The sequence below is a fragment of the Phytophthora parasitica genome (genome assembly GCF_000247585.1).
Source record: "Phytophthora parasitica INRA-310 unplaced genomic scaffold supercont2.1, whole genome shotgun sequence".
Lineage (NCBI taxonomy): Eukaryota > Oomycota > Peronosporomycetes > Peronosporales > Peronosporaceae > Phytophthora > Phytophthora nicotianae.
The window spans coordinates 2,155,440-2,167,966 of record NW_008634126.1 but is presented as its reverse complement, the minus strand read 5'-3'; the positions used below and the strand labels follow the sequence as shown (position 1 = coordinate 2,167,966).

General features: G+C 47.7%; 6 protein-coding genes across 9 annotated transcripts; 4 read left to right on the top strand and 2 right to left on the bottom strand.

The window, feature by feature from the left end:
* Window positions 1-29: 29 nt before the first annotated feature.
* PPTG_00565 (hypothetical protein) lies at window positions 30-596 on the bottom strand (the record flags this gene model as incomplete). Its single annotated transcript, XM_008891976.1, has 1 exon — window positions 30-596. A coding segment is annotated over one exon (567 nt), but the record flags the coding sequence as incomplete, so codon positions are not given.
* An 88-nt stretch (window positions 597-684) lies between these two features.
* PPTG_00564 (hypothetical protein) lies at window positions 685-1,728 on the top strand (the record flags this gene model as incomplete). The annotated part of the gene is made up of 2 exons (XM_008891975.1): window positions 685-912; window positions 1,030-1,728. 2 exons carry the CDS (start codon window positions 685-687, stop codon window positions 1,672-1,674), a joined length of 873 nt encoding a protein of 290 aa, XP_008890223.1. The 3' UTR covers window positions 1,675-1,728.
* A 1,823-nt stretch (window positions 1,729-3,551) lies between these two features.
* Window positions 3,552-4,103, top strand: PPTG_00563 (hypothetical protein; the record flags this gene model as incomplete). The annotated part of the gene is made up of 1 exon (XM_008891974.1): window positions 3,552-4,103. The coding sequence occupies one exon, from the start codon at window positions 3,552-3,554 to the stop codon at window positions 4,101-4,103; it is 552 nt and encodes a 183-aa protein (XP_008890222.1).
* A 2,322-nt stretch (window positions 4,104-6,425) lies between these two features.
* On the top strand, window positions 6,426-7,330 carry PPTG_00562 (hypothetical protein). Its single transcript, XM_008891973.1, has one exon. It carries the CDS (start codon window positions 6,584-6,586, stop codon window positions 7,145-7,147), a length of 564 nt encoding a protein of 187 aa, XP_008890221.1. The 5' UTR covers window positions 6,426-6,583; the 3' UTR covers window positions 7,148-7,330.
* Window positions 7,331-7,461: 131 nt separating this feature from the next.
* PPTG_00561 (hypothetical protein) lies at window positions 7,462-11,595 on the top strand. Of its 4 annotated transcripts, XM_008891972.1 has the most exons (4): window positions 7,462-8,747; window positions 8,817-10,219; window positions 10,298-10,425; window positions 10,483-11,595. In XM_008891972.1, exons 1-4 carry the CDS (start codon window positions 7,515-7,517, stop codon window positions 11,385-11,387), a joined length of 3,669 nt encoding a protein of 1,222 aa, XP_008890220.1. In that variant the 5' UTR covers window positions 7,462-7,514; the 3' UTR covers window positions 11,388-11,595. The 4 variants fall into 4 exon arrangements, with proteins under 4 accessions (XP_008890220.1, XP_008890217.1, XP_008890219.1 ...); XM_008891969.1 differs by having other exon boundaries at window positions 10,298-11,595; XM_008891971.1 differs by having other exon boundaries at window positions 8,817-10,425.
* PPTG_00560 (hypothetical protein) lies at window positions 11,355-12,262 on the bottom strand. Its single transcript, XM_008891968.1, has one exon. The coding sequence runs from the start codon at window positions 12,149-12,151 to the stop codon at window positions 11,465-11,467; it is 687 nt and encodes a 228-aa protein (XP_008890216.1). The 5' UTR covers window positions 12,152-12,262; the 3' UTR covers window positions 11,355-11,464.
* Between the last annotated feature and the right edge of the window lie 265 nt (window positions 12,263-12,527).

Sequence of the window (12,527 nt, the reverse complement as noted above, 5' to 3'; positions counted from 1 at the left end):
AGATAGTCCCGCTCCTCTATCGGCAACTCCTCCAGCAGCCTCGTCCACTTGACGTTTCCGTCTACATGTTGAAGTTCGAGTGCACTCTGTTCCACCACAAAATTCAGTTTTGCTGTCATCAGCTGCGTCCCCGGGCTCCTGCGTCCCTCGTTTTCGTCTCCATTGTTGCCACAGGCCCCGATTTGGGCTGTGGTACGTTGCTGTAGCTGCTCGAACTGCAATACCAGGTTGTCCAGACGTCTGGCAATGGCGTCTTGTCTCGTGGCTGTAAGCTCTTTCACCACTGCATTGCGTCTCTCCAGTCGCGCATCTTCCTCTGCTAGAAACTTCAGTTGTTCAGGGGTAAGCTGCTCCTTGTTGGAGCTCGACGATTCGGGGCTGGGCGAAATCTGCTTCCGTTCCTGTTGAAGAGTAGCATTCTGCGTTGCCTGGGCCAACAACTGCCCGGTCACTTGCTGTGCCAATGTGCTGGTGGGAGCAGGAGATGAGGGTGCGTTTAGAAATGCTGGCGGGGGAGAGGAAGCGGTGCTGGAGGGCAGGTAGGCCAGCTCATTGCTCGCCAAGTCCATGAGCTCTTCCTCCAGATCTAGGTCCATCTTGATCATGATTATTATTGGCTGAAACTAGAATAAATCCGTTGCGAGTTCCATTACCTCGATTGTGGCGACGGTTAAAGTGGATGTCATGGCGAGCTCGAAGCCTCGCGGACGGCCACCGGCCGACGGGAACTTTATCATGTGGACGGAGCCTCTGGTCGAGAGCTTACTGAAGTTGAGGTTTGAGAAGTACGCGGAGCCGATGGCGGCTGCAAGAGGCACCAAATCGCTCCGAGTAGCGTGGGCCGAGCTGGCGAAGGAGCTTACGCTGCAGAACAACGGGGACGTGGTGTCCGTGGAGCAGTGTCGCAACAAGGTACTACATAGTAACTGAGTGGGTAGAAGCAGCATTATGCTCTATGTATACACCCTGTGTAATGGTATACATTGAATGTGAGGTTAACCTATCTTTCGTTGTCAATCTGATGCTCAGCTCAAGGCGCTGAGAAACAAATGGTTGGCTTACCACTCTGGAATGGTCTCGGAACCAGTTTGTCTTGCACTCATGGACGCTTGTTGGGGTAGTGAGAAAGATGACGGAGTACCGGCCAAGTCGCAAAGTCACTCGAGACCGAGCCCAGAGCATCGTAAACAAGCCAAGAAGCCACGAGTGGGGCCTTCTTCACCTTCAGGTGCTGAAGGGGGATCGCTGGTTCCTATCGCGTCAGCTCCAGCTCCGGCCTCACTTGTGGATGCAGCTTCAGATGTAGCCCTGGTGTCGACTTCTGCTCCACCTTTTGTTGAGGCGAAAGGACCCACGTCGACAGCAGCTTTGCGTTCGCGTCCGCAGACTGGTGCCCCAACGTCTAAAGCGGCCCCGGTACTAGACGGAGGAAAACAAGCCATCCCGCAAGATATTACGTCGGCTTCCACTCAAACTGCTCGACTCAATAAGCCTCCCCTGGAATGCACAGGCATGGCGAAAGTAGAGAAACTAATCAACGACGGCTTCGCTAAGGTGCTAGAAGGTCAAGCGAAACAGTTAAAGCTGGTGGAGGAGCAAAATCAGCTGCTGGCGCAGATTTTTGAGACGTTGCAGCGCAGCAAACACCAGGACAACACGAGTGACCTGGAGTAGTTGGTGATGAGCTGACATGGAGTACAAGTAATTTGAATGGATCAAATATTTTACCACCATTATTTTTTTACTTTCTGAAAAATTGTACTAAAATATCGTTCAGTTGGCATTTTCAAAAGGTCGCGACTCGCTGTCACTGGATCGATGTTGTGGAGCGCAGTTCGGTGGCGATCCAGGAATTTGCTGTTCGTCTTGTGGTGGTGTCTACTACGATTTAGTGTGATTTCCAATGTAATAGCCATTATTTCGTAGAGGTGTTAGTCGCCGGATCACTTATATTGTTCGTTTATATTCGCTAGACCACTTCCACGGTATATTTCCGCCAGCAGAGCGGCGGCTCTATCTTCGCTATCGACAGACGAGATGGCAGCGAGACAGAAACTGAAGGCTCCAGTGAATACGCGCGCTTTGTGGGGCTAGCGATTCATCGGCGATATGGACGTATTTTCTGGAGTGATGGTAGATCTGTCGAAAGTGCAAACTTGTCTGACGGATCCGATGTTAATGTTGTTATTGGAGCCCTGGCAAGAGTTGTGTGGATAGGATCCAACTTTGGCCAAACGCAAGTGAGCATTCACGATCTAACAGTGAAAGGCACCAGACGTAATGGTGTCATTTCGTGGTCACCAGAACGTGTCGAGTGTATTGTCGGACGGAAGATTGTTTCTTGGATCGTATTTGGACATGACCTGGATTTAGGTCGGATAATTATTCAGGCCTACATTTACACCAGGCGGTCACAGACCAATATTCGCTTCATTTACCAGCGTTAGGTACGCGTGAACCAACAGTGTGTTAGAAGTGCGTATTCCCTTGACGAACCCTTCCCTGGACACCCGCTGCGATCACGTTAGACACATTTAAAAGGGTAGCTTTGAATGAAATGTTGAGCTAGTGTCATTTCTCGATTCACCACCCAACGAAGTCGCCATTGGGATGTTTGTCTAGCTCAAAGAGAAGTATGATAGCTTTTTTGGCTGCTGCATTGGATTAAATGGTGACAGAAAGATCGGCAGCGATGGAATTATCGCTAAATGCATACCCGACTAATATTCAGGCCATGTCCGAATGCGACCTCCAAGAAAGTTAACCTTGTCGGACTACCTCTGCGCTTTTCGCAAACTCAAATTCCTTCAGTAAGCGAAGACGGCTGCTGATTCAGACAAATCACGGATCCATGGCAGGAATATTACGCTGAATTACACCGCGTACTTTGTTCCTGATTGTTGAGCGGATTGACATTGGCGTAGATTTCATTCTTCCGCACGCTCTGGTTGTCGATGTTCGCGAAGGAGAGGATTGGCTCTGCTGGTCAAACCTGAGAGATTGTTCCTTTGGATTCAAGTGAGTACAAAGAGGAGTCTGTCATTCATAGGTCTCCTCTTTTGCACTTACTTGAATCACAGGCACGTGTCGGGTGTAAAGGTGGATTATTGGTTATCATTGTCCAGGAGCTCAATGCTCCAGTGTTGCATTATCCGGACAGCGTAGTGCATCAAGCATCTATTCAGGGAGGTGGGGATCACGTCTACCTTTAAAGGCTGGAGTAGGACATACTGGTGAGTGAATCGCGAACACTAGATTTCCCAAAACACTACCCAAAATAAAACTGCAGATTATATGCGCTCGTGAAGCAACTGGGCTAATTACGGCAGCACTTGACGTATGGATTCAAGGATACTGTTGCTCAGGTGTCGAGTCCATTTTTGTGTTAGCCTATGTTTGTGGGCGACATAGTGAGCTAAATTGCCAAGCTTCACGCTTGTGTTCCTGCTTCGTCTCCACAGCTCACACATTTTTCAACTTGCACCACAACAAGCACCTCGACGAATGCCGACAATCTCCGCCACGAATCGCGCAACTTACAGGCGTACTCAATGACAACCCAGTACGCTGCTTCCATGTTGGCAAGTGTGAACGCACAACGTGCTGCCCAGGGACTCCCTGCACTCTGTTTGAACACTAAACTGATGGCGGCGTCAATGCGCCACTCGACTGACATGGCCGCGAAGAATTTTGTAAGCCACACGGGCTCTGACGGGTCTACCATGTCGATGCGCGTCACTGCTGCAGGCTACAAATGGACCAGAGTGGCTGAAAACGTTGCTGCCGGTCAATCGAGCATCGCTGCTGTCATGACTTCCTGGGTGAATTCAGCCGGTCACCGCGCCAACATTTTGGGCGACTACACCATGTTCGGCACTGCGTATGCCTACAACAGTGGCAGCACGTACAAGCATTACTGGACGCAAAACTTTGGCAAGGGCAGCACCGAGTCGTGCAGCTACGAAGATGTCGAGTACGAGGATGCACCGACTCCAACTCTAAATTCGACGACGGATTCGGATAACTCGACGGTGGTGCTTCCCAACGAGCCAGCCCCAGAAGTGAACACTCCTACTAAACTGGACAGCGAGGTGGTACTGTAAAGCACTACGAAGATGGAGAGAGCGTGCAGATAGAAGGATAGGAATTGTATATGAGCTGCTACGCAATACTGAAAAGAAACAATATGAGCTGCTTAGATAAAAATATATCTACCTCTCTTTCAGTATGACTGCCCTCACCACGTGCTTTCATCACAACAACGCCTATGTCAAAAGCATTAGAGATGATACCACCTTCCGCAAGAGCATGCTCAATTGATTGTCGTTAGGTCTATTGGGGCAATAGTATAGGCTGCTACGCGCATAAAACATACTCTCAAAAAGCTGTACATCGAAACTGCGGATCAGGCTAAACGTATCTCTATGCAGCTTACGTTAGGATAGAGGGTTATCAGAGCCACCAAACGAAGCAGGATAACGTCACTACTGCTTCGCGAGTCATATAGACTATTTATGCTGGGGTCTTCAACATCTATGATGATTCATCATCATATTTTGATTGATGACTTATGAGTCATCACCGATAATTGATTGGATTAGTGATCGACGTACTGATTCGGCAAAGTCCATTAAACTAGTTGTCATAACAAATTGTTACAGACACTACAAGACGAAAAGAAAATCTGCAAACTTCGCCCAGCGAGTTGTTTAGTTATAAAACTACCAACTTATTGTTTGGAGATTCTTACAAAGGGTCTTTTGATTCTGTCCGGTATGTTTTGTCGTATGTGGTAGGTTATCGATTGCTGGGATCGGGTCGATATAGCCTTGGCGCTCGTATGCTGTATTAAGATGACAATGCCGGGTTACTGAGTGTCACCGAAGAACAACTGGTCAACATCTTCAATGTAAAAAATGCCCTCTGAAATTTAATTCACTAAGAAGGAGAGTGCGTGAGCCCATTCTCTTTGGAGAATGAGGTCTAACTACACCCGAGGTCGCCCGACCTCGAGTGTAGTAAAACCAAATAAAGAAAGAATATGTGTGCTGACATGCCTATTGCGTTAGCAACTGCTGCAGTATATGCAACTGCCACAACCGCTCTAAGATCCCCTTGAGATTCTCTTTGCTTAAACGCACCTTTGTGATAGGTCCAATGGTACAGGATAGAGTAAGGTCAAGGATAGGCATAACTTTATATTGAGGCACCCATCCGCCTTAAAGGCACCAAATAGAGAACTTTCTATGATCCCTTTGCACAGCATAAATCTATGTTGAGGTTTGGATGTCATTTCGTGAAAGCCACAGAATGCGGCACCAATACTATCACCAAAGAAGATCACGCATGATCTAGGAAGCACCAACACGACCCTGAGCCAAGCGAAGTCAGGCCATGCTCGATCCAAGTTCTAAAGAGTTGCAGTCTTTTTGTACAATAGCGATTCATTAAACTCTGTTTTGGCTGGCTGCATCACGCCCCTCTTTTGATACGCTACCCTTGTTTCCTGCCTCCATCCAGTTTCATAGAGTAAAAAAAAATCACTAGTGAATGAGAGTGGTTGTATGTGCTTCCATTGAAGCTTAGGCTTTCTGACATGGCGCGATACTTTTTTTTTTGCGAATCTCTTACTAAAAACAATGCGAATTAAAACCATCGGTCTTTCCCATGCTAAAAAACAAAGACCCGAATTAAGCACTAGTTTTGTGAAGTTTTGCGCTTAATGTTGCCAGCGTGCAAAGCATTTCACTAGCATCCTTTCGGTATCGGCAGCATCAATACACTTGGAACAGCTTATTTGAAAACTCTTGTCACGACAGGTAATATAATATAATAGTAATAGAACATGTCGTAAAATACATCTAAAAATACTGAGCTTTCTCAAACGGACAGTTGAAACTCATCAGAAAAAAAAAACTTCAGCCCAACACAACTTAAATGGAATGGAAAAAATATTTCGAGAGATCTGATTGGACGGAATGGCATTCAGACAAAAAACCCATTAAAAAATTAATGGGTCTTTTTCGTCTGAATGCCATCCAACGTACGGTTTATTTGGGTTATTCGGAACCAACTAAAAAAAAGTCAAATTTTGGGTTGTAATAATATTGGCTTGGATGGCATTCAACTTAGTTCCAAAATCTCGTCGTCACGCATGTTGATTGGCTGGGATGGCATTCAGACGAAAAACCCATTAAAATTTTAATGGTTTTTTTTCGTATGAATGCCATCCAACGGCAAGCGACATTTTCATCGAAAGTTCTACAAGTTCGTTGTCGTTGCTGTCTCATCATATGTCACAGTCAGCCATTGGATGGCATTCAGACGAAAAAAAACCCATTAACATTTTAATGGTTGTTTTTTCGTCTGAATGCCATCCAACGGCAGGCTGGGTAATAATGGATTTTTATCATTTTTTTTTTCATGCGCTATTTTTTAGCGACGAAGGCTGACGACGTATTCACGTCGCGAATTTTGTTGTTGGATCCCTTTTTTATCTATACAAAATCGTCATTTCCGAATTTACCAACTACCCCCCACAACGAGCAAAAGAAGTAACCAAGACAATACTCAAGAACTCATCATGAACCAAGCCTCGGATGATATGGCACGCGAATGTATCGCAACGCAGCACGAGACTAAAGGACAACCGATAGAAATGAATTTTGAAGCGCATGACCCCAGTCCGACCTCGACCCCGAGTGACCATGACAACGACCCGAACAAGCAGACTGCCAATGCCAACATGAACCCAAACAGGGAGACCTCGAACCAAGACGAACACCAGCAGCAGTTTGACGACACTAATACCGACGATAACCAAGTGAATCACGGAGCCTATTCGTCCTACTCATTCACTAAATCATCCATTCTGGATGACGAAGGACACCGGGTAGCGAGCATGCAGGGCCGCTACGAAGACTCGGCGGGTCGTCTGAAAGCTGTGAATGAACGCCAGATCGATAGCAAAAAGTTGCGCACTACGTGGAACAGCTTGGACCCCGAGGATACGATTCAGCCCGAGACAACGTGCACTAGCGGGACACCGGAAGAATTCGAGGCGCAGTGGCAAAAGACGCCTTTCGGAGAGGCACAGAAGATCATTCAGGATCAACAGCACCAGCAGCAGTTGGAACACAGTGGATAGACACCGAAGCATCAATAGCAGGTGACCACATCCAATTTGAAGTCCAAGAGGGAAGCGACGGTGATTGGTAGCATGTATTTCTGTTGGCAGAGCGATCGGTGGATCGCCAATGCAATGCAAAGGTGTTACAGAGAGCATCTTAAACAGCGAAGAACAATATAACGATCTTTCAGAAAAGCAATACGATTTTTATTTTATCTTTTTTGTCAGTAGTAATGTTAATGCCAAAAAAAAAATACAAAAGCAAAAAAGCATTAAAAAAACTTTTTTGTCTATCTTCATAATTCACTTACTTGGTATAAATTGTTCCTACTAAAAAAAAAACACACACACACAAGCTGAAAGTGACAAATTGAGGTGTCAATCGATGCAAGAGGCCGACGATGACCAGCACGTGGTGGCGTCCTTCTCGCTGCCGGCATCGCCTGTACGCAGCCCCACGGGCTCTGACAACGTGTCTGCATGGGTAGAAGACACTAGCGACGGGCATCCCGTGCCGGGAGACGTCCCGGAGTTCCCCTTGGTGCTGTGGGAGAACAGCAACTCCAGTGACCAACACTCTGAGCTACCGCGCACTTCGTCCGCTATTGTGCCGTTCCAGAAGCTTCAGTTGGACACGAACTTAAACCAGACGACACTACCGTATCCGCGCTCTAGAGCGAGCTCTGTGAGCTCTCCACGCTCCTCAAATGGGTCAGAAAGCCCCGGACACAGGAAGCCTCAGACGCCCACGCAGCAACTAGCCTCCGGCTTCCTGGGCATGGAGACGGAGACCACATCGCAGATGTCGCAGGACTTTATGAACGCTCTGAGACTCGGAGACTTGACACAGCAAGAAGAGCCGCAGCTGTCGGTCCGTCTTCGAGGCAGTAGAGTGGAGCTGGCCTCGGCCTCAGAGGAGCAGCAGGTGGACTTTCTAGGACCTGCAGAGAACATCAAGAGACTATTTAAACTGCCATACTCGCAGTCCAGAGTGTCACTGGCAGTGCATCGAGTCGGAAGCACTTTAGTCGTGGACGGAGAACTGGACGAGAACGATTTACCTGATGGCTTTGAAGATCTGCCACAAGATACACTGCAACTGGCCCAGCAGTCTGAGGAGACGACACAGAGGTTACTGTATGAAAAATTCATCTATGAAAGCACCGTGAATCAACTACCGGCGTCTGAAACGGAGAAACTAGTGAAGAAAGAAGAGATACTGGAACAAAGTGGAAAAAATAAGGCGAAGAAGCATAAAAAGTCGAAGAAGTCGAAGAAAGCGAAGCGGAAGTTGGTTTCGGATGCCGGAACCGAGTCAAGGAGCGATAAAGTGGAGTTGCTGCCGACAGCTGAGCAAGATAAAGGAGATAAAGTACCCACCACAGTGCCATCGCCTTCGATAACTGGGTTTAGCTCACCATGGGCAAGTGAATCTACAACTGAAGCAACCAATCACCATCCAGATTCTACACCGTCGAGTGACCAGCGTAAGCCGACGCCTTCGTTTATCCCGACCGAGACGAACTGGTTCACGTCAGCTCAGCATTCACCAGCGTTTGGAGGAGACTCACAGACGTTCCAGCGCATTTTGAAGTGGAAATTCAATGATCTCAAAATGGTAAGCAGTAGTACTTTACATGTATACTATTCGATGGCTAGTACTAATTCCTGTCTGCTTATTTTTCAGATTCTTGGCAGTCAAGTTCTCTTGTTCAGCAACCAGGAACACCCAGCTGTTTCCTTGAAGCTCCATGATGTAGACCAGGAGTTATCTCTGTGCACTGTGCTGGATTATTATCTCGACAACGTCATCGCAAACATCCCGGAACTGGCCATCTGCATGCATTCCAAGGGACTGGTCCGCGGCTACAAACTTGTTGAGACGAGACAGATCCCCTATATGTCTGGTACCGGTCGCCCACTGTTCGACGTCCAAGATGTGAGTATGAATGCGTCCATGCTGCTCAAATTTCTTCAGGAAAACTGTTCAAGACCCAACGGCACGTACTGGCTGCATCGAAAAGAAGGCGAGAGCTCTCTGCGGCTATACGACGTTGATGTGTTATCACAAGGGGGTCAACTCAAGTGGAAGTACATGATGGCAATGCTCTGCTATCGATTCGCAGCTAGAGCATCGAGACTGGCGAACTCGCTGGCCGCAGGAACGCCGCAATTGCAGCAACAACTTCAGCAACGCCAACGAGAATTACTACGCACGTGCATGAGTCTACTAGGTGAGATTGCACAAAAAGGTGGAGCAGCTCACAGTTCTATTTGCTCCTCTGTAAGCGAACAACTCGCAGATACGTATCTTCGAGAATGCAGCCAGTGTCACTCGACCGATTCAACGTCCGAAGACCGAGAAGCGGCTATCGAATCACTCGAGAAGGCAAAACAGTATTTGCTATCAAGTATCAAGTTGTTTGAAGACTGTATCCCTAAAGATTCCGGCCCCGCTTTGACACACAGTGACGATGGAATGGATGCCGATATCCTTGACGAACTAGAAGATGGAGAGGGGGAAATGGGTAGCTTTATGGATGAAGAGCTCAATCGACTACAGTTAAAATTCAGCTCTGCATGTCTTGAACTGGGGCAGCTTTACGCTGGCAGTCGCAAGTGGACAGATGCAGTGAAATGTATGGTTGAGGCCAGCCAATTCCTAACGTTGAGCTGTATTCCAGAGGGCGTTGAGTCGTTGGATTTGTCGTCGCGGGACCAGGATGCTATGGTTGACGGTCTGTTGGCAAAGTTGGATTTCGATGGAGTTGGACGAGGCGGATTCTCTCAAGACAAGGTACCGATTTGCATATCTGGTGCGGAGCTGCGTTGCTCGTTGCTGGGTTTGGTTGGTGACATGGCTGCTCAAAGACCTGTGGGTGTTTATAGAGAGCTGTCAGCTCTCTACGATATTATATCGGGCGTTAAGCGGGATGACCTTCCAGGTTTGTGTGGTCGATCAAGTGAGTTCTTAAAGACCTTTGGAAATGAGAACAAGACGAGTGTGGGTAGCGAGGAGGGTCTGATGGTTTTGTCCTTCCTTGCTTACTTACGTGCGCTGTCACCACCAGTGCACTCCGAGCTGTATTTGTACGTCCTTACTTACTGTGCCTACGCTTGTTGGCATTGTAGCTTCTAACTGCGATGTGATTGTTGGCTTTAATGTAGCATGATGATGAAGAAGTTGGGAAATGCGAGCAACGAACTTGGCAAGTATTTCCTAGCTGCGAAGCGTGATTACAAGGAAGCGTTCAGGTGGTTTGAACGTGGTTGCAAGATCTTTAGCGATATTGAAGGTATGTGTGGTACAGTGTCATGGTCTGGTGCTTATACTGACGATGCCTGCTCGTCAGATGGAGTCAATGTGGCGCTGCTCCGAGCTAATCTCGCCCATCTTCACAAGATTTTCGCTCAGGGCAAACCTGCAGACTCAAGAGAGGAACACTATGGAACAGCTATTCAACTCTGCACTGATGCTTTGCGACTCTTAAAGCAAAGCAAAGCAGATGTGGATTTACACAACAAGGTGAAGGGTGAATTGGCTCTTACCTATCTGGTATGGGCAGTGGATGTGGCGAACAATACGACGGCGAGTTCTCCAAAGACCAGAGAACAGGAAGCATTGAAAGTGTTCAACAAGGCGCTATCGTTATACGCCGAGCTTGGCGACAAGAAGCAGGTAGCGTCCACTCATTACCAGATTGCCTCGTTCTATAGCCGCATGATCTCCAGCACGGTGAGGGAGAGTTCAACTACTGAAAATCCTGACGGACCTTCGTCAGCCTTAACAAGCCGCATGGAGATTGCCAGGCGACACTATGAAAAGGCCTTACATTACTTCGGCGCAGTCGAGGTTGGTAAAACTTTCGTACTTATTCATCAAGAGCTGGCGGATCTACATATGCTCGGCGGACATGTGGAAGCGATTGAACATGCGCTGTTGATCCTATTAAATACCTATGAGGCCTTCAGTCTCGCTGCATCTAGGGATTCGAAGCTGGAGAAGGAGGAAATGACGTCGCTAGCCCGCGACATTGTGGCGAAAGTTAAGGCTGTATTGCATCAACTTATTCGATTGAGTTCGGGTGGACGTACCAGTGGCAACGCTGCCATCACGAAGAGCAAAAAGCTGGAAATGTTCAAGAAAATGTACAAAGAGGTGATTTACTACGACGGATATAGTGCAGGAAGTATTGTGCCGATTTTGGGAACCCTGCGCGGAATGTACGTAGTACAGTATAGAGAGATAAGATTTTGAATCAATGGATAGAGTGCCAATGCCGTACAGCTTAACTACGATAGGAACTAACATTCTCACGGGGCCATAAACCAAGTTTATCTGTTGTTTTTCTTCGTGAGGAACGCTTTAAATGCGTTCACAACTTGGTCGTCGCGCCAAGAGCTCAATCTGTCTGGACTGTTTCGTAGCATTTGTTTGATACTCTTAGCTGTTTCTCCGCGCCTCGCCCATTGTGCAAACTGGGCTGTTTGTAGGTCCGTTGCGAGTTTACCCACGCTTGGAGAGACTTTAGCCGACTGGATATACCGTGCAAGAGCATCGTCGCCGTAGTATCTCGTCATAATCGCGACCATAGATCCTTTCGAATTCGTGTCGTCGAGTTTGAGCATCAAGTTGGACCAAGTTTTTAGCTCTGGTGTACCCATAATGAACCCCTTCCTCTTGTGGAGGTTTAGCAGCCCGAAGGCTGTCTCCGCGAGCTTGGCTTTGTAGGAATTCATGCTCGCGAGCTTCTCCGCGGCAGCGGCCGGGACCCGCCTCTCTTCAGTATTTGCGTAGCCACCATCATAACCGGAGCGTGTTTCCGTTCTCAAGTGTCTCTTCGCTACGATCGGGTTCCGGCCGGCAGTGAACGAGATTGGAGAGGCAGCATCGACGCTTGGGAGAAAAACCGCAACAAATACGTGAAGGAGAAGGAAGTAGAGTAGACGCATAGCTGGGCGCTTGGTAGTCGATAAGGACCAAATTGCGAAGTGACTGCAGAGACGAATTCCAACCAACATCCGTCACATTAGATAACTGTAACTATTCTACTTGTACCGGGACTAAGCACCGAGCCGTACCATGTAAGTACCGCACTAAGCTTCGACTCGGTGTTTAGTGCCCGGCATCCCGAAAAATAAATAATCTCGGAAAAGTATTCATATTTTGTGTACCAATAATTTAATTTTGGAAGAAGTCGAAGGTGTGCCCGATATTTATGTTCAGCACTCTAAAAAATCAATACAGATCCGCCCTCTAATCCGTCCCTCCAGTCCGGCCAGAACCTCTATCAGATTTATATTATGCATTTTTGGAGGTCGTTTGAATTTCAATCAGGCGGGAAACGCACTTTTGAATCCCTGCGCGGCTAACAAACATGGGGCGCTGGCTGACCAT

Bases quoted from the DNA above. Each gene is read 5' to 3' on its own strand.
- PPTG_00562 (XM_008891973.1), top strand. From the start codon at position 6,584: ATGAACCAAGCCTCGGATGATATGGCACGCGAATGTATCGCAACGCAG.
- PPTG_00561 (XM_008891969.1), top strand. From the start codon at position 7,515: ATGCAAGAGGCCGACGATGACCAGCACGTGGTGGCGTCCTTCTCGCTG. The intron at 8,748-8,816 runs GTAAGCAGTAGT...CTTATTTTTCAG, and splicing joins AATTCAATGATCTCAAAATG to ATTCTTGGCAGTCAAGTTCT. The intron at 10,220-10,297 runs GTACGTCCTTAC...GCTTTAATGTAG, and splicing joins GTGCACTCCGAGCTGTATTT to CATGATGATGAAGAAGTTGG.
- PPTG_00560 (XM_008891968.1), bottom strand. From the start codon at position 12,151: ATGTTGGTTGGAATTCGTCTCTGCAGTCACTTCGCAATTTGGTCCTTA.